Raw genomic sequence first — 21,836 nt, forward strand, 5'->3', positions numbered from 1 at the left:
TGTTGTTGTTGTTCAGAATATAAATCCTATTCATATGTAACAAGCCCACAGGGGTCATTGACTTGGAATTTGGAATTCAAGCTGTCTAAGAATGTGGTGTTCGTCAGGAAGAAGAAAAACAAAAAGGAAAATACAAAAAGATGAGATGTTGTATTGCTGTTTGAAGTATAATACTGCAATGTCATGGTTTTTAAAAATAACAATCCTAATATTTACTTTCAGATGGTTTGTTTATTCTTTTGATACAGAGTGTTAGTCTAAGCTATTAAAAATTAATGAAACAATAATTATAATAATAATAACTATTATTATTATTATTATTATTATTATTATTATTATTATTATTATTATTATTATTATGTTATTAATTGTTAATAACGTTTCTAACATAGTAATAACTTAGGAAGCAGACCCTCTCTCAAGCATACTTCATTGAAAGAAATGGCTGCTTCACCAGCGTTACGCTTGTATAGAGATTCTTCTCTATTTTTCGAATAGCGGCTTTTTCGGTGCTATTTAAACGGGCTAGTAGAGCGCCTATAGAGGTCATTATCAAATACAGGGTCAAGATCGGCGTACAATTTTAATTTTACAGATAAACTATGTATCGAAGTCATTAACGGTTCTCTCTCTCTCTCTCTCTCTCTCTCTCTCTCTCTCTCTCTCTCTCTCTCTCTCTCAGGCGCTCTACTAGCCTGTTTAAGTAAGTAGCACGAAAAAGCCGCTATTCGAAAAGTAGAGAAGAATCTCTACAAGCGTAACGCTGCTGAAGTAGCCATTGCTTTTAATAAAATAGTAATTATTATTATTATATTATTATTATTATTATTATTATTATTATTATTATTATTATTATTATTATTTTGTTTCTAAGAGGTCCACAATAATAAAAAATGTTGTGATTTCGTGTATAATTTAAAAACCCTTTACAAAACTTTCGAACTCTTCCCTGTTTTTTTATTTTTTTTTTATTATTGTGGAGCTCTTAGAACATTATATATAGTATCTCGATTGAAAGTTTGTCCCAACCAATTATTATTATTATTATTATTATTATTATTATTATTATTATTAATTATTATTACATTTAATGAAGGATATCTAGGTTAAACGAAATGTCAATTGAACCTTGGTTCAAGCCTCAAAGGTTCTGTCCAATTGCGGACGGAGGAGAAAGCAAAAGCAAGACAAGTTAGACATTAACCAAACAGAAGAAAGAGAGATAAAGAGACGGAGCAAAAAAAAGAAAGAAGAGAGGAACTCCACGAAGAAGAAGAAGAAGAAGAAGAAGAAGAAGAAGAAGAAGAAGAAGAAGAAGAAGAAAAGGCAACGTTAACGAAATGAAAGCGAGGGAAAAATCTTTAATCTCTGGTTGGCATTCATCATTATAAAGGTCGTGGCTATGTGCTACGTGCGGTTCGAAATGCAAAGAAAAAAACTCGTTTGACAAACAAACATCCATCCGGGGAGGGAGGGGGGCGAGGGGGGCTGGGGGAGGGAGGGGGGGGGAGTGTTCGGCAGGAAAAGTAACCGGCAGATGTTTGTTGCGTGTATGTGTGTGTGCGTGCGTGTGTCTGTGCTTGCAATGCAATGCAACAGCAGCAGCAGGAGCAACTTCGAGTTTTTGCCTGCCCTTTCTTCATTAGACTTGCAGGAAGGGGAATTGAATTCTCTCTCTCTCTCTCTCTCTCTCTTTCTCTCTCTCTCTCTCTCTCTCTCTCTCTCTCATAAACCCAGTTTTAAATCCTTCACTGTCCATTATTTGCTATTTAGCTGTCAGCGCGTACATTTTGGTTCTGAAGTCAAAGATGTTTATGCAAGCAAAATTGACGCGGCATAATATAATGAAAAGTTCGATGTTGAGACAAAGTATACCTGATTTTCACTGATAGGCCTAACAGTACATATTACAATAGGCACCTTTAACAAGAATGATGGAAAAGACTTCGTATAGAAGTCAGACTTTTGTAAAGTGTGAATCGTATTGCGGGTTTTCTCTGTCAATTCGTCTATCTTTCCGTCTATCTCAGGGGGTTTCTCTGTATCCGTCTATCTTTCCGTCTATCTCAGGGGGTTTCTCTGTATCCGTCTATCTTTCCATCTATCTCAGGGCTTTTCACTGTCTATCCGTCTATCATTCCATCTATCTCAGGCATTCATTCATTCTCATAAAGAATATTTATTAACAAGAAACTTGTATATATATTTTCGCTCTTATGATTTTTTTTTATTGCATTGTTGTCAATGTTGATCCAAACCAGACATAGGTGTGGATTGAAACTTCCAGGTGTTGTCAGCGGTATAGGTAAGCGACGCATGACAAAGCTCATATGGCAGTGTATGGAACTTCCGGAATGAGCCCCGCCTAATTTAGTCCCAGTCTGTGAAATATCTCGGCAGAGGCTCAGTTTTCCGTGGAGTGGTCTGTGCAGCGAATGCGCTGATAGTTTTTCCCGGTCAGCTGCACCGAAAATCCTAACTTTTGTCTCAGTTGCATAAATTCCTAAACGCGCCGTAACACCGTTAGTTACAAGATTTCAAAATGCCGTTACTTCTGTAAGATGAGGTGTAAGCGTTCCGTTGCAATCAAGGAGAAACGTGTAGTATCATAAGTATAACGTGGTTCTAAACCTTCCTCTCACCCCCGCCCCGCAGAAAAAATAATAATAAAAAATAAACTCCAAAACTGGGCGAGAAATTAATATTAATATCCATGTGTCGACATATTTATCAAACAACACGAATCGCTTGCCCTGGACTACTAATGACCCGGGGACGATTATCATAATGTGGTGTGCCTCAGGACGCTGTTTCTGTCCCTTACCTCCCCCCTCTACAACCTCCCCCCCACCATTCCTTCCCCCCCCCCCCCAGGCCGCCCCCCCCCCCCCCAGCACCCTTTCCCTGCCTTTCCAAATCTTCATCAATAGATTCTTTCAAAGCTCCTGAGCAGACTATTCGATTGCAGATGATGTTCCCTTTCACCTTTCCTGTGGCTTTTGTTCAAATGCTCTTTTAGTCTTGCCATCTTTATTAATAGTACAGGGGACCAGGGCAATGCACTAAAGACATACTTACTTCATATTATTCTTACTCCTGACTTTTGTGAATGTGTGAAAGTCAAGTTCCTGTCAGTATCTCTGGCTTGGAAGAAAATATAGCTCCCTTTCGCAGAAGGGCAATGCACTAAAGACATACATACTTAATGTTATTCTCACTCCTCACTTTCGTAGATGTGTGAAAGTCAAGTTCCTGAGGAGCCTCCTGTCAGTATCTCTGGCTTGGAAGAAAATATAGCTCCCTTTCTCAGAAGGGCCAGATCAGATTCCTGATTGAAGTTTCAGATAGCTGACAGTCAGTCGTAACCGAGTTTTCCACTTAAAACCTGGATGTGCTCTTATGGAAGTTGTAGTACTTCTCTGATCCACATCTTTATAACTAAACTGAATCCTGTCGCTGGTTGTTGCCGTCAGTACACCTCACGTGGTGCACTGTAAGCGTTCCTGCTCATATTTTTTGTTTCAGCTTTGAGGTTTTCTCACAGGTCCACCTCTTAAGATCTATGTCCCGTAGGGGGTTAGTGCCGCTGTCAGTGCACCTCATTCGGTGCAATGTAGGCATTGCTTAAGGTTCGTTACAGCGCCCCTTCGGCCCCTAGCTGCAACTACTTTCATTCCTTTTACTATACCTCCGTTTATATTCTCTTTCTACCATCTTACTGTCCACCCTCTCCTAACAGTTGTTTCATAGTGCAACTGCTTTGAGGTTTTCCTCCTTTAACACCTTTCCAAACTTCTACTGTCAATTTCCGTTCGCTGAATGGCCTTAGTTGCCCCAGTGCTTGGCATAATGCCAAAAATTTATATAAATCAAATCTAAGATCCACGTACTACATCATCTCCTGTCATTTTTGGTTCTCCTTGTCTTATTGTTCAATCACTCAAACTTCCTCTTGTCATTTTTAGTGACAGGGAAACTCTCAGTCTCTCTCTTGAGTTCACATATGCAGGATATATGTTCCACCTCTCCTGAGGGATACTTTTGAAAGATGTATCCCTCAGGAGAGGCTGAGTGTTTCCAGCCTTGTGATTGGCTTATCAACCGCCAATCAGGAGCGTCGTAAGGGACTGGCCTAGACATCAGATGCACGGTTGATGTTAATCTACTAAAGTTAAGACGACTTCAATTTTCCTAAAGTCAAGTCATTGAATCAATAACTAAACGAAACTTATCCATCTTTGTATGGCGTATCTCGCACATCAAATCCGTTGCCATTCGTGTGTTCTCATTTCATCCACCTTTAATCAAGCTAAATGTAAATTTACTGATCTCTGCAATTTTTAGACGCTGCATGGATCTCTTACTTTGAGCTGACGCCGCTTTGCTTAGCATTCCGATCATTTTCTTGAAATGATTCATTCAACTGCAGGGTGAATGAATGCATTACATTCCATCTGTGCAATCTACATCACACATCACCGGATATACTTATGTAATTTCAAAACTTTAACTGGTTTTTAACACCCCCTGTTGCCGAGTATTTGGCGTCAGGCTTTTAAAACAATTTTCACAATTTAATCATCGGTGAAATTCCCTTGGGAGAAGAGGTTAGTAGGTCAAGAAGCCAAATGATCCGTTTCCTTAGCCACATTAATTGTGTCTTACTTTAGAAGAAGGGATATGACGAAGGTGTGGTCAATTTTATGAGATTCTTGTCAAAAACAAAGGTGTGGTATATTTTATGAGATTCTTGTGACAAAAATGTGGTAAATTTTATGAAATTCTTGCGACAAAGGTGTGGTAAATTTTATGAGATTCTTGCGACAAATGTGTGGTAAATTTTATGAGATTCTTGTCAAAAACAAAGGTGTGGTATATTTTATGATTTTCTTGTGGCAAAGGTGTGGAACATTTTATGAGATTCTTGTGACAAAGGTGTGGTACATCATATGAGATTCTTGTGACAAAGGTGTGGTAAATTTCATGAGATTCTTGTGACAAGGTGTGGTAAATTTTATGAGATTCTTGTGACAAAGGTGTGGTAAATTTTATGAGATTCTTGTGACAAGGTGTGGTAAATATTATGAGATTCTTGTGACAAAGGTGCGGTAAATTGTATGAGATTCTTGATGGACTATATAAACGGCTCTTATTCTTGTTAATCTCTTTGTACTAATAACTTTTGTCATTATTTTGCTTATGTGTGAAGCCAGAAAGAGAGAGAAAACCATCAACAATGTGCTGTGCGTATGATACGTGTACATCTGCTCTTATCAGTTTCAAACGTGTTCAACGGGATTCCAGTCCAAGAGACTAATAGAATTCTTTGTTCCCTGTCACCTGGCTGTTGATTTTGATGTAGTGTGCTCATATTTATGAGATAGAACGTGTGCGAACTTACAATTTATTCACGTTCCATTTTCCTAACTGTGTGTTGGTATTTCCGTCACTTTTGTGTTGAAATCTTAGACGTCGTTTGTTTTTGTGAGTTTTCTTGTTTCGATGCAGATTTTATTGCGCTTGAGTATTCAGTCACGATGTGCGTATTTGATATAATATTGCTTAAGATTCTGTATAGTTGTAAGTCGCACTGAGCCGCAGCATTCTCTGGCTATAATATACACGTGTACTAACAGAGAGTATATTAGACATTTGAAATTCCATAATGATTTCCGTGTTCATGACAAGGAGCATTATCCATAATATCGCTTTTATTATTCCTCATCATGTGAGCACAAACCAATATGGAATGGAGACGACAATAACTGGTCTCTGTTAATTTTGATCGTTGTTCATTCTCATGTAGTTTATGTTTTCCTATGTACGACCTTGTATGTTTTTGTATGTATGATCATCTTCTGGTCTCATACTCCCCTGGCGTGTGTATAACCAAACAGGACTTGAACAACGGTAGGAGGGACCCCAGCGTGTATTTCGACCCTCAGAAGTCGATATCCTGAAGGCCACTGCGTAACCCCAGTATCCAGGGTAGATGTTTAATGCTCTGTTTACGACAATCGACTCGCTACCTTCAAGAATGTTGGTGCAGATCGAACGTCGGAGTTGTGGTTCATTATTGTGTCGTAGGCAACTCGAATTGTTTTCGTTATTGCGTGTCTTAGGGAAATTGTTTATCAGATATCTGTCTGCGAGCGAAAAAAAAATGTATGCCTAATAGTGTCTCAGTTGATCTTACTACGTTATGCTACTCGAGTTGGAATCGTTTCAAGGAAGAAGAAGAAGAAGAAGAAGAAGAAGAAGAAGAAGAGGAGGAGAGAGAGAGAGAGAGAGAGAGAGAGAGAGAGAGAGAGAATTGCGTCTCATGTATACGTATCTAGTCTTTACTGTTTCTGTCTTAAGTTTTTCACTGACATGTTACTACGGTATGTTTACTCGAGTTAGAATCCTTTCGGAGAGAGAGAGAGAGAGAGTCTTGACGTCAGTGCAGCGACCGTGGAGGGAGGGAGCGGGGGTCCCACCCCTTGAAATACTAGCCACATCTATTACTGGGAAACACAGGAACCTACGTATACAAACACCTCCCCTCCTTTTATGCACAGAAAATTCTCTTTCACCGCTGACCCTTTCGTGAATGTCCTTCCTTTATTACTCCTCTATGGGTAAGTGCCCCCTTTTCTTTCATCGTACTTCTCTTCTGCTCAACTGCATCTCCCCCCCCCCTTCCCCCCTAATTCTTATGACTTGAAAACCCGTGTCTTTCTGCTGCTCTCCTGTTCTGTGCGGGTTTATAAAGGGGGAAAAAAAAACATCCTCGAATTTCGCAATCACTCCCTTTCTGGCCCCGTTCTTTTCAACCAGTCCGTTGACACTCGCGCTGTACGTTAACGTACAACACGACGTCGCTTCTAAACTCAAACAAGCATCGCAACGGCGTTGAGCGCCACCAGAAACTTCACAATCCCCTACTGCTGCTGCTGCTGCTGCTGCTGCACTAAGGTCGACTCTCCTCCTCCCTCCCACCCTCCCTCCCTCCCTCCCGGCCGCCGCCGCCACCACCACCACTACCACCCGAAGTTTCATTCATAAATTCGTCATCTCAAGGTTGTTCAGAGTTTTTTACCGCTCGCATTCCCTCCCTCCTGCGTGATCGAGAATGTAAGGGACGTCACGGCCTTTGTGCTTATTGCCGTACAGGAAATGGTTGTATCTGGGGTCCATATCGAACGACGCTTTCGCAGGAAAATAGATGAAAAAAATTTGGTCGTACGTCCGCCAGTTGTGGCAGCGTAGGGTAGAAGAATGTTGAACGGTACCTTAGCCAAACCTCATGGTTCACTTGTCCTATTTTTATCCTGTCCCTGTAATGCGCCTGAATATTAAAATAATGCTTCGTCGCATTTTAGGGTAAAGATGGGAAGAAGCGTTTTGGATCGGCGAGACGTCGGAGGAACTATTTCAAATGAATACGTAATTTCACCCAAATCTTCCACCACCACCACCTCGACCATGTGGCGGCAGTCGTAGGATGTGGTGATGCAATCGTGGGCTAAACCTATATATGCGCCAGGAATGCTGTACGAGTTTTGTATGTCAGTGTGTGCGTCTGCACTGCCTTTCGCTTTTTTTCTTGTTTTTTATTTTATGCGTTTGTCTCTTGACACATAATTGAATTGTTTGCTCTGTGACAGATTATGTATTCAGAGAGGATATGATGGAAGACTTGACTTCAAAGTTATTTCCGGTAAAGGCAAGATAAACGGTTAGTCTAGTGCGGCCATATATTATATATACCATTTATATAATTAATATATAATATTATATTATATTTATATATAGTATTTATATATTTAAAAAAAATAATAATAATACGGGCAGTAGATTATTCAGGAAAGTCTTATTAAAATTATGTGAAAATTAACGAAATTTATCTGAAATTGAGGAAATTTATCTAGCAACGACGTACCCTATAGGACTAGAGGACAGTTTTGATATTAAGTCGTAAATAAAAGATAACGACATAGATTGATAAGTGTATGGCTGATAGCGTTCCGGAGAGAGAGAGGAGAGAGAAAGAGAGAGAGAGAGAGAGAGAGAATGCGGACGGCATTGCGTCACGGAGTTTGCCTGACTCATTCCTAACCCAGCTCTAGGAAATTAATATACCTAACCCCCTTTCCCTTCCCTCGGCGACCCACCCCCTTCCCCCCAACCCCCCACCCCACCCACCCCATCTACCTCTCCATCCCCTTCCTCACCAACCCGGTATCTCTCCTCTTAACTCCATTTTCTTTCGGTGATTTTCTTTTCATTGTAGAATTACGTTTGTTTATTTAGCTTCCCTTTTCATAAACCCCTGTTCTTCTTTTTGTCATTTTCGTCAAGAATTGTGAACGGAAACACTTAGATTTTTTTTTCCTTTTTTGTTCTTTCCTACATTCCTTTTACCGTAAATAGATGTGAAATACTACGAAACGGTCGTTATATAAACATTTTACTTACTCGTCGGCATTCTGAGGAAGTGGAGTTAGAGACTTGGCAAATAACATTACCATCTTTGACTGGAATAGGAAATGATCTCTCTCTCTCTTCCTGACGAACCTGTTTTTCACACATTTCTATTCATGTCGACGGAGATTGACGTTTTATTCCCAAAATACTCTCTCTCTCTCTCTCTCTCTCTCTCTCTCTCTCTCTCTCTCTCTCTCTCCTTGTACGTGACAAATTTAGAAACGCATTACAAAAGTTTGTGTGAGATGACTCACGGCATGAGGTCACATGAGGCTGAGTTATTGGATGATCACCTCCTCTCTCTCTCTCTCTCTCTCTCTCTCTCTCTCTCTCTCTCTCTCTCTCTCTCTCGCGCGCACATAGTTTATAAGCGCTTACATTTTATCCATTTACTCGTTCCAGTTAATTTTGGAATGTATTTGCGGGTAGAAGATATACTTTTCTAATGATGAGGATTCTGTTACGTCTTAAAAATTATATTAAAAAAAAAAAAAAGAGGAAGGAAAAGTAACCTTTGCCCTGTTGACTTCTAGGTCAGTGTAATTCTTGACATTCTAATCTCCCCACCCCCCCCCACACCCACCCCCCGACTCTCTCTCTCTCTCTCTCTCTCTCTCTCTCTCTCTCTCTCTCTCTCCCCAAAGACATACTACGGTTTTGTTTGTGAGTCAAGTTGCAATACTCAATATATATATATATATTATATATATTATATATATATATATATACATATATATATATATATATATATATATATATATATACACATATATGTATGATCATGAAATATATAAAAACGTCTTAAGAGTTTCCTATTGTTGAGGGCCGTTAAATCCGAAAGATCTCGGTGGTAGTTTTTTTATTTTATACCGTGGCATTACCTTTATATATATACATATATGTATATATATATATATTATTATTATATATATATAGTATATAGTATATATATTTGATTGCTTCCCCTGCGATGTAAAAAGCGATCATGAGTTTACTTTAGGAAAAGTAAAGCTTCAAGGTCTTCTTCTTATAGCTTCATTGACCGGGGGGGGGGGGGGGGGGGCATTTATCCATTCGAACCGGGACACCTTTTATGTTAAATTGCATAAAACGTTGGTGAAAGATACTTATCCTAACAGAAAGGGATTCAGTCGTGTCAAAGATTTAATTGCATAGTTTATTTTAAATAGAACTCTCTCTCTCTCTCTCTCTCTCTCTCTCTCTCTCTCTCTCTCTCTCTCTCTCTCTCTCATTGGATATGTCAATCCATAAACGCTCCTCGTCAAATGCTGATTTCCGTTTCAACAGAAAATCCCACTTGAAGTAAAAGAATGTCGATTTGTGGGTGTGATTGCTTCAGAGAGAGCTGTTTGTGTGTATGTGAGTGTATGTGTGCCAAAGACTCACCCGCGCTCTCAGTCGTGTTTGTGCATGTGTATGTGAGTGCATGCCTGCCTGTTTGAACCGCCGAGTGCTACACAGTTCGTAAAATTGTTCCAACTCTTACGTCTGGCACGGGGGACGGCAGGAAGCCCCGCCCCCTCGGTGCTCTCCTCCACATGTGGCTTGCGTGCGTCATTTTTCGCTCGATCTTGGGCAGTAAACAAGCAGAGGTCCAGTACATAACGTGCTTCCCCGTGGCACTATTGCCTTATAAATAGGGATTGAGAGGTTGGCTGCCCTCAGTTCCCTACTCTATCTTTTAGACAAACCATCGGCGAGAGGGGTTTGTGATGTGGCCCTACTGCGGGATTTTAATCGATATATCCTGGCTCGAGTGCCTTCCAACGACGTAGTAAAGAGAGAGAGGATTGGGAGAGAAGACACGGGCATTCGTAGCTTAGCGATTGTGCCACCGTCAATGAGTGTTGCTTAGTGACACACTGGCCGTCGGCGTAAACACACAAGAAGGGTTCAGTCTTACACCAGCAGTCATACGGTAAGGCCGTGCGCCTCGCTGCTGCTGCTGCTGCTGCTGCTACCTGGTACCCCCTTTTGCTCGCATCACTCGTGCTGTGATATTCAGTGATCGATTCGATGAACTTCATATTTTTACCTCTGAACTGGAGTGATGCAAAGTGACAAATGCTGAGTTGATCCTTATCAAATATACCAATTTATTGGTGTGAATAAGTGCTTATTGGGTGAATTTTGTCACCCCTTAGTCTATTTTCCTCTGAAATACCTAATGGTGTCCCGTGCAAAGGGGTCATCGAGTACCATGGCCTTACATTGTTCTCAAGCAAAGGTATGGGTGAAGACGCATTACGAAAGGCACGAAGATGGCGTTGTGGCTAAATCGGTTATGTATAAACATTACGAAGATTATTGCCGAGAACAGGGACGTAACATTATGGAAACCAGCATATTTGGACGTGTTGTGAAATCAGTGTTCCCCGACGTCACTATTCGACGCCTGGGAGGTCGGGACAATTTGAAATACTATTACTGCGGCATCCAGGCCAAAGAATCGTCGCCCCATGCCATTGATAATGCCACCACGACCAGGCCCAAGCGACGGTTACGAAAACGAGAGGTCGTCACGGACAAGACCGACGTCCATCGATGTTTGTTGTGGTTGCACAAGAATTACTGTTCCTCCCCCGACGCCTCCGTCGTGAAGGCCGAGGTCTACGACAGATACGTGTTGGAGTGCATAGCAGGGGCCGGGGAGCCCTTGTCCATGCAGTATTTCGGCATGGTCATGACCCACGCTTTCCCTCACATTACCAAGAGAAAATTGGGTCCTAGAGCCAATCAACAAAAATTCTATTTCGGCATCGCGGAGAGACCGGCCCCGCTGCCCCTCGACACAGTTCCTCCCGAGCTCCTGAGTGTGGTGGACCTCATGTTCAACAACGGGAAGCTCTGCTACCGAGAGGAACTCGACGCAGAAGACGACGAAGAGGACGATGACTGTGGGTGTCGCAGTCCCGTGTCAGACACCTCCGAAGGGTCACTCAGGGACGCCCACACGCCCTTGTCGGGTGAACACTCCGCTCACGGCCACCATTACCATCTCGACGTCTCTTACGTGAAAGATGAACCAGTGGACTATAGTTTGCAACATTTAAAGCTCAAGGACGAGCCCGTGGACGAAGTGCTCGTGAAAGAGGAGCCCTTAGACTTGCACATGGACCGAGGTGAAATGCGAAGTGACATGGAGGCCGCCTGTTACATGGCCAGCCCTGAGAGGTCGCCCTCCGTCGCCACTTCTATCAGTGACTCTCCAAGCCCTTCGGTGAAGGACCACAAAACTAAAAAAATCTATAAGCCCAGATTTCACATCATATCAGACTACAATGACGAAACCAGTTGGAACAGTGAATCCGATCCAAAAATGGACAAGTACAGTGTTCAGTACTGCAACAATTCTTTGGAGTCTCAGTGGGAAAGCCTTTTACGTGATTGGCTGGTCCAGACGTTCGAGGAGTGCGATAATGTTTGTGTGAACAGGGACCAAGTTTATGCTTGTTACGAGACCTTTTGTGAAATGGCCGCCACCACGGCTCTCCCACTCACCTATTTCGACGAGACGGTGTTGAAGGAGTTCCGCGGGGTGGGCACTATGATCCACCCTTCGGAAAAGACATTCTACGAGGGCATTCGTGTCCAGATACATTCCGAACTATACGGTCGCATTGAGGAGCTTATCGACGGTGAGCCTTGCAAGTGGCCGCAACATTCCATGGAGTTGTCTCCCCCCAGGGGCGCTGCTCCCCGCGTTTCTCCCCTTACCCTGGAGGAGGAGGAGACTTCCGAGGAGCGCTACGCTGATAACTACCATGAGGGTGCTGATGAAGACTTACATTCCACGCCTGAGGTCCTGCGGGACGGCAAGTATTACCTGAGAATGTGGCTGACTGACAACTTCGAATCGGTGCCCGATTCGTGCGTTCTGAAAGCCGAGGCCTACCGCCATTACGAACAGTACGCCAAGAGCATCAAGCAGCCGCCCTTCGAGATGAACGTCTTTGGGAAGATTGTGCGGCAGGTGTTCCCTAAAGTGTCCATTCGCAGGTTGGGTGGCCGTGTGAAACCCCAGTACCACTATTGCGGGATTGCTGTGAAAAGTTCCAGCGCCCTCTTCCAGTTCATGAGTGGCAAGGACCCGGCACAGCGATCTCGGAAGAAGGAAATTGCGACGGACAACAAGAGTGCCGAGATTGTTATCGAATGGCTGCGAAATCATTACGAGCCAGGGACCGACAGAATTATCATGAAAAGTGCCGTCTTTAATAATTACTGTAATTATTGCAAGATCATGAGTGAAAATCCAGTTACTCTTAATTATTTCGGGAAATTGGTGAAGCACTGTTTTCCTAACGTGGAAGTGAGAAAATGTGGAGGAAGAAGTGAACCTACCTGGTACTATTTTGGTCTCGTACCCAAAGGAGGGGAAACGATCACGGTCTCGGGTTACCTTCCTCACGCCCATGACTCGCCTCTTCACGCCCACGATGACCTCGCCTCCCGCGACCCCTCTTCCACCTACGACATTCAGATGGCGGCGGCGGCGGCGGCGGCGGGGGGGATGCCAGGACGCCACCATCATCCCTTGGGGGGGCGTGGAGTCGAAGGCCTCCACCACACTGCCTTGTCACCTCATAGCACTAGTCCCATTCCCATCTCCTTGGGCAAGGGAGTCCCAGGGGCGTCGCCCTTCTCCAACACCCCCAATGGTTCCTACAGTACGACATCCACAATGCTGCAGTCGGTGCTCCTCAATCCGCACGTGGGTCACGCTCAATCTCCATTGCTCACCACCACCACCTCCAGCGGCGGCAGACACTCTCAGTATCTGCAGTCTCCGAGAGACACCTTGCTGGACTCTGCCTCCTCCTGCCACAGGACGCCGCAGCACCCGCACCACCCTTCGGAGCTCTCCACCGCCTCCCCCGTCGACGCCCGCATCTACAGGGACTCCCTCAGTTCGCAGTCTCCTGCCGCAGAGAAAGCAGCAGCTTGCACGACATCAGGGGACACCTGCTGGCCAGGTCGCCCTACGAGCCAGACGTGCCCTCTGACAACATGTTTTCCAGATCCCCTGGAGATACCTCGGCGCAGTACTGTAGGTCTCCCCACGAGGTGATGGAAGGAGTGTGTCGATCGCCGGGCGATGCTCACGTCCTCGTGTCGCACTCCCCGGGAGATACACATCTGTTTTCGCACTCGCCCTTGGACCCCGGCTACCAGAGTGCGATGAAGCACCACCGCCTCAGCATGGGCGGAGGAGGAGGGAGGATGGGCGTCGCGGGCGGAGGTCAGGTGGTGCCAGGAATGATCATTCCACATCACCAGCTACCAAGTATGGGCGAGTCGGTTCATTCCGCTCACTCCCACAAGAGGCATTCTGTTCATCTCCCACAGGGGATGGAGGACTACGAAATGATCAGCGACATGCCTATTGAATAACCTGTGGAAATACCATGCATTGTTATGGGTGAGTTTCTCCTTTTTGTTTCTGTTGTAGAAAGTGTGCTGTGCAGTTAGTTTGTACTCGTCACTTCATGATTTTGCTTACCGATTTTTTACAATGAGATATGATACATATATGTAATCTTCCAGTAAAGTCATTCAGTGAATCCCTGAATTTCATTCATAGACATTAAGATTATATGCTATACGTTGACATTAGGAATGTATGCAATATTACTAGTCGACTTCACGTCCAATTCTCTCTCTCTCTCTCTCTCTCTCTCTCTCTCTCTCTCTCTCTCTCTCTCTCTCTCTCTCAACACACACACACACTTACTTGACAGATTAATGAATCTAAATTTATGGACAAATTTACTGCTTAGAAACGTGCATATCAAAGAAGCCTTTGCGAAATCCAGCTGCCTTGCTGTTATTGTAATTCTGCATAAATGTAACGTGCATATTCTGTGGAATGTGCATCGTGATTCATTAACCAAAACATACAAATGTTGATCATCCGTTAAGGAGAGCTGTGCATTCCATTATGCACACGTCTCTACACCCACTTCTGCAATGTAAACATCATCTTCTGATACTAACATCAATATTATTGTTAATTGTTGATGTTCATACAATCTTCTTTTCATTTTTGAATTGGTTGTAACTGAATGACCAATATAATTCTCTCTCTCTCTCTCTTCTCTCTCCTCTACTCTCTCTCTCTCTCTCTCTCTCTCGAGGGTGTGTCCTCTCCTCTCTGTCTGTGGTGTGTGGTGTGTGTGTGTGTGTGTGTGTGTGTGTGTGTGTTCACACCATCTTCTGTTTCCAGTTTTAATTGTTGAAACTTGAATTTGAAACAAATGAATAAGATTTTCAAATCATTTCCTCCAATATTATCTTCTTCTCTCTCTCATCTCTCATCCTCTCCTCTCTCTCTCTCTCTCACCTCTCCTCCTTCTCTCTCTCTCTCTCTCTCTCTCTCATTACTGGTGTCGTCAATGAATAGTTTCCCCTTTATCCTTCGGTCTGTGTCATCATCATTTTCCATGTTTATGTCTTCAAGTATTCACAAGTCATCTCTCGCTCCTCCTAAGTTGCACAGTTGTTGCTCGTGTCCTTGAGTGACGTGTTCTGGACTGCATTCCTCTCTCTCTCTCTCTCTCTCTCTCTCTCTTCTCTCTTCTCTCTCTCTTCTCTCTCTCTCTCTCTCTCATTCTTTGCATTTCTGAAGTCACCACAACTATATAATCGTATTATGTGCCTGAATAGGAACATACATATACTTGTTTTTTTTTTTCCGCTGCTGATTCTTGTTAAACAGTTTGAAAGATGAGCTGTTGTTATTATATTATTATTATTATTATTATTATTGTTATTAGTTTTTTGTTTACTATATCGGGTGTTTGGTAACGTTTTTGGTAACGTTTTCTCTCTCTCTCTCTTTCCAGAATCGGCTGTGATATTATTATGATGTGCATGTTGTAGAGTGTTTTCTCCGTTCCGGCATCTTGTGTAGTACACTCCCCTCCCCGTCGGCAAGTGTTCAGCCGTGTTTCCCTCCTCTTCAGCAGAAGAGAGCTGTGGCCTCTACTGGGGGCAAGCTCTCCTCTCCTCGGAGCCCCTCTGCCTCCAGCCCCCCCACCCCAAAACCGACAGACTTTGTAAAATCCACAGAAGCAGAAGCATCAGGTGTCAGACCAAAAATCTCCTCATCTACCGACCCGGAGGAATCATCATGCCAAAACTTCCCCTTTCTCCCCCTACATTCTCCACGACAGATTTAAAAACCTAAAAGGAAAAAACTTGCTCGATTCGTAGTGTGAGTCTGGAAGACTGATTATAGAAAATGAAACATACGACCCCTGAGAAGAAATTAAATCGTCAATGAAGCAATTGCAAGAGGATTATTGTTGTGCTTTTTTTTCTGTTGAAAAGCTTCACCTGTGAAAAAACTATAAAAAAAAAATTCTGAAAGTAATGAAACATGTAGCTATTCAACCCCTCCCGTTCCTATTCCCAATCCCATTCCCCCTTTATACCCCAACAACAAAACGCTTCGTTTATGAATATTGAACAACGTGTCCTGTCAGTAATTTCGTATCGAAAACAAGTGGAAAACAAAAAACGTGTGTGTTCGTTATGTCCCTTTGGGAGATTTTGCTACGATGGGCTCGTTTCTGACGCTCTTGAAAAGCTACACAGGTTCCCAGCAACATCTCTTTGAAAAGTTGATGGCGTTTTCTCCATTCACTCCTGTTGGCTTTATCAGTCACATCAGATTCCATCAGTGAGGCTAATCTGAGGTTTATTTATTGTTGGATCGAATGGTAAACTTTTGTGTTGCGACAAATACCAAGGCCGTCCACCACGACGACGATGACGAGGAGGAGGAGTACGTGGACGTTTCCAGGTGGAAAATGTGTAATGGACCTCTTGACGCATGTTTATCAACCCCTGGAACTCCTTGGGAAAAACAAGGGGAAGGGATTCCTCCCAGTCCCTCCCCCCCCCCTTTCCCTCAGCATTTTCTGAACCCCCTGAACCCCCCCTCCCCCCCCCTCCCCTCTCCCCCCTCCCCCAGCTGGCACAAATTCCTGTTTACTAAAAGTGGTGCTAAGAAGAGAAAGAGAAGTCATGGAGGTCTTGTAAGAACGCCTTCATGATCTATTTTTATGGGTATTTTCTATTAATTTTTTTTGTCAGTGAAGAAGCTTTGAGAGTGATTGATCACTTTTCTTATGATGATATATACCTTCGTTGGGGCTGTTGTGCCCAGTAGGTAGGTAGGTAGGTAGATGACCCCCTCCCCCCTTCGTATTTGCTCTGTGCCCAACTCAGAGATACAGGTCAACAAAACGAAACCATTCCCAGTCTGATTTTCTTTTTTATTTTATCAGTTTTATGTTCTACTTGAATAATTGACAAAGTTTATATATATTAACTCATTGTTATCTGTTGATGAAAGATGATATTTTTGGAGAAAGAAGTGAGAAAGATTCTTTTTTTCTTTGTTCGTTTGTTTTGTGTCTTCCTCGATATATAATATATATATATTTAAAAAGAAGGTTCTTCCCAAATCATACATCATTGCAGTGTTGTTACATTCTCTCATAATCACATTGAAAGTTGTTGTTATCTATTATTTACGTGAGTTCATCAGAAAATCTCTCTCTCTCTCTCTCTCTCTCTCTCTCTCTCTCTCTCTCTCTCTCTCTCTCTCTCTCTCTCTCTCGTTCGTGAGGTGCATTAACTTTGGAAGCAACCAGTTTTTTTTTCCCAGTCATTTTTGTGATTTCTGTGACTTGACAACCTTTTCATCACTCATACTTCGTCCAGTCTGTCTTTGGTCCTGGTTCGAATGTTAGGCAGAGCAAACGGAAGTCATCCTGCAGTCGAAGGCACGTTCCTACCCCCCAAAGGTCAATTGTCAATTTAGTTGATTTAAATTGTACAAAAAAAAAAAAAAAAAAAAAAAAAAACTACATACCAATGCCACTCAGAACCGGTGTTCGGTCGTCAACGTTTTTTTTTTATTTGATTGACGCTGGAACGAAGCCTGCCTCGTCTTTTTTTTATATATATATATATACTTGTGGAACGATGCCTAACTGTTTTCCGTTTGCGAGACAAAACCAAAGTGTTCGAACTCGAACAGCCTCGCACCTGTTATAAACTGGAGTAGCCCTCTTATTTTTTTTTATTCCCATTCTTGAATGGACTAGTGATGCACAACAATTCTCTCTCTCTCTCTCTCTCTCTCTCTCTCTCTCTCTCTCTCTCTCTCTCTCTCTCTCTCTCTAAGCCATCATCATTGTCCTCATTTCCAAGCCATCAACCAAAGGTCCAAAGCTCCAAATTGAAGGAATACGTTAACCCCTCAGATGTTAATAATTAGAGTTAAAAATTAATATAAAAGATATAAACAGGCAATGTTAACACAAGGTTTCCAATTAACATTTAAAAATATATTATTGTAAATGTTTGTTATTTTTAAGCCAGAATTCTTAGTTGTGCTATTAAATGTAATATAGACGATGTTACGCCACTTTTTATTTATTTTATTTATTGATGTTCTATTAATTGATTGTAGTTTTATACAAATCCAGATTTTCCAAATACAGGAAGTACGGTATAAACATGTCTTTTCTTTTCTTCCTCGTAAGTTTAAGTTATTTATTGTAAGGTGCATCTCCTTACCAGAATAATGGACAGTAATTTGTCTGTTATATTTCGAGATAGAATTCAGTGCATTCAACTTGTAATTCTACGTATATGAGAAAGTACTTTCCAGGTTTTAAAATTTAAAACATGAACCTCAATAAAAAATCTGATTTTAGAAATAAAAGGAACAACTGGTTTTATTGCACATTTTTTTTTATAAGATATTGGTAACCTGGTGAGATTGTTATAATGTTTTAACCAGTTCAAGACCTTGAATCATAGCACTTGAAATGGTTAGGAAATGTTTTTCCACCAATGAGATTAAACGTAGAAGTTGAATCAGTAAATCAAAATTTAGAAAGTTAAAAAAAAAAGGTAAAAATCACAAAAACAAGGAAATGCCATTCATGAGAGCAGACCCTCGTCGTGTATGTGAGTAAAATCTATAGCGCTTCTCCTGAATCGACATCCAACATAGGAGGAAAAAGCGAAGGAGAGAGAGAAAGAGCCATGACTTGTCATCTCATAAAGAAAATTCCTTGTTGGTGACGTGTGTTGTGTGCCAAGCCAAGGCAATCGGAGACCGTCGAGATATAACAAGTTCGAACTCGATATGGCTGCTTTTGCCCGAAGATTAGACACCCAAGCGGATAAACTCTACGGGATTCAAACACACAATTTGGTAGTATCTCGGTCTCATTTGATCTGAGAAAGCACCTCAGTGATCGGTATGGTCTTGACCTGCTACCTTGGTGGCCGCGAGTTCGATTGTCGGGCATTCCATTGAGGAGTGAGAGATATGTATTTCTGGTGATAGAAGTTCACTCTCGACGTGGTTCGGAAGTCACGTAAAGCCGTTGGTCCCGTTGCTTGAATAACCACAGGTTCCATGCAACGTAAAAACACCATACAAACATTTGACCTGAGAATATTCAATGGTCTGAGAAAAGAGTGTAAGACTGAGTAACAAACATTGAGTGGTGGAAGCAGCGAACAGGTTTGGATGCTCGGTTAATCCATCATTTCACCAGTCCCGTAGAATCTCCATCTCGTTGACAAGAGATTTATTGATAATAACGACGATATTATGTACAGTTAGACAAACTCTTTCCTACTCCTACAGCTTTTTCGAGATTCACTCTGCAACTGATGTTGCAAGGTCTTTCTTCAGCACATAAACATGCTATGTGATACAACTCATTTAAACTGAGAGCTTAGATAAGTGCAAGCAACAAGTCGTATTATAAACTTGTCTCTTAACAAAAGACTTTTTAAAAGCTATTCTTCATCAAATCCTTGACGCGTCCTTGGAAACCTGTTTGTAGCTAAAATATTTAATCCTGTGGATTTAACTGTTAAATAAAATGGCGATCAATGTGTAAGAAATTTCAAGCATAATGAAGTTATTTTGTTGCAAATAATATATAAAATGTATATATATATATATATATATATATATATATATATATCTATATATATTATATATTTATATATATATATATATCTATATATATATATTATATACATTTTATATATTATTTGCAACAAAATAACTTCATTATGCTTGAAATTTCTTACACATTGATCGCCATTTTATTTAACAGTTTAAATCCACAGGATTAAATATTTTAGCTACGAACAGGTTCCAGGACGCGTCAAGGATTTGATGAAGAATAACTTTTTTAAGTCTTTTGTTAAGAGACAAGTTTATAATACGACTTGTTGCTTGCACTTATCTAAGCTCTCAGTTTAAATGAGCTCTATATATATATATATATATATATATATATATATATATATATATATATATATTATATATATATTATCTATATGATATTTCACATTACCCCTTTATCCTGTTTCGAGAAGTCCTAAGGGAGGAAGTTGCTACCCCTTTACCCATAGTCTTGCCCACAGCTGACGCTAATACGTCTTCACAGTTGGGTCGACTGGTAGGCGGGTGATCTCGATTGAACCCCAGACTAAGCAAGTGCCAAACAGTGCTCAACAAATCAGGTACGAATTGTCTGCCGAGTCTGATTAGATATATCGATGCAAGGGTGAGGTAAGGAGAGATTTTCGAAAAATATGGCATAATTGGTAAATACAGATAAAAACAAAGACCCTCGGTGGCGTGGTCGGTATGGTGTTGGCGTGCCACTTCGATGGCCGCGAGTTCGATTCTCGGTCGTTGCACTGAGGGGTGAGAGATGTGTATTTCTGGTGATAGAAGTTCACTCTAGACGTGGTTCGGAAGTCACGTAAAGCCGTTGGTCCCGTCGCTGAATAACCAATGGTCCCATGCAACGTAAAAATACCATACAAACAAACAAACAAAAATACAAATCAAAAGAGGCCGCTTTCTCACGGAAAGACTGTGGAAATTGTTAGGTGAAAGAGAGAAAGATTTAGATTTGATTTGATTTATGACATCTGTTTTGCCAGGCCAAGACCGGGGCATTTTCTCCCATTCAAAACAGTGAGAAAAGCGAATTGGAGGGGTTGGACAGCAAAATAAAGAGCCAGAAAATGTATCAGATGAAAAACAAGGATCTAAGGGTGGATATGGGAGAAAATCTCCCACTGTTGCTCGAAGAAATAACAGATAAAGAGGCTGAACAGCAAGGTTAAGGAAAAGGAAGCAAGGATGCAGGGTCGAGTTGACGCTGTAATACCTACAGTGCACCGCGTGAGGTGCACTGATGGCACTATCCCCTTACAGGGGTGAAGAATTACAGAGTGCTGGACTAACGTGAAACCACTCTAGAACTATGAATGGCCGGCTTACCCTACGTATACATTCAACAGTGAAAATAATGAATTAGGCCGTAACTTCTCTCTCTCTCTCTCTCTCTCTCTCTCTCTCTCTCTCTCTCTCTCTCTCTCTCCTTGGAATCAATTCGCTTTAGGTAAATCTGCTCCCTAAATATATATCTATATGATTATAATCACTTTAGCACATGATTCATTTATCACACTATCCCACAGGTGAAAAATGGCTTGAAAATAAAGTCGAAACCGGTCAGGTGGATATATATATATATATATATATATATATATATATATATATATATATAGTATATATAGTGTGTGTGTGTGTGTGTTGTGTGTGTATATATATATATATATATATATATGATATATATATATATAGATATATATGTATGTATACATACATACATACATATATACATATATATATATATATATATATATATATATATATATATTTTATATTTATATATTCAAGACTCAAATGATTTCGTTAAAGAAATGGGTCTATGAAAGACATGAATAGAATTTAGCTAAAGGTTATAAAAGATACGCTAATAAAACCTTCATGAAGTATGTTGTGACATAATAGCAAAACCTTCCTGCATGAAGTTGACATGAGGTAGGCAACTGCCACAAATGACGTGCTGCCAAGAATTACTGTACAGGGTTTGCCAAATAATTGGCTCTTGGGGTATGCTAATACTGCAGTTTAAAAAGGAGTATGTCATAGGTAAGCCTTTAGTCAATCATAGCTTAGAGTACACAGAATAAACGTATAAGACGGCGTTGACTGAGCTAATTTCGGAAACCTTCGTTCATTCAAAGGGTTATGGTACAACTCCAAAGGAAATACGACACGACACTAAATCATTGCGCAAGTGAATCACTATAAGAATATTTGAATTATGATGGTAAATCACTGTTCAGAGTCTGTTATTTATTGAAACTACTCCAGAAACTTCGTGGTCCACAAATAAATGGCAGGTCAATGTATACCTATGATGAACTGTGAC

At 41.4% G+C, this 21,836-nt stretch overlaps 1 protein-coding gene across 1 annotated transcript; it reads left to right on the plus strand.

Moving 5' to 3' along the window:
* The first annotated feature begins 10,043 nt into the window (after positions 1 to 10,043).
* LOC135210280 (uncharacterized) lies at positions 10,044 to 17,688 on the plus strand. Its single transcript, XM_064243152.1, is given in 3 exon segments — positions 10,044 to 13,420; positions 13,423 to 13,912; positions 15,336 to 17,688. Coding segments are annotated over 2 exon segments (3,225 nt in total). The 5' UTR covers positions 10,044 to 10,657; the 3' UTR covers positions 13,885 to 13,912; positions 15,336 to 17,688.
* Positions 17,689 to 21,836: the final 4,148 nt, after the last annotated feature.

This window comes from Macrobrachium nipponense, chromosome 39 (assembly GCF_015104395.2).
Source record: "Macrobrachium nipponense isolate FS-2020 chromosome 39, ASM1510439v2, whole genome shotgun sequence".
Lineage (NCBI taxonomy): Eukaryota > Metazoa > Arthropoda > Malacostraca > Decapoda > Palaemonidae > Macrobrachium > Macrobrachium nipponense.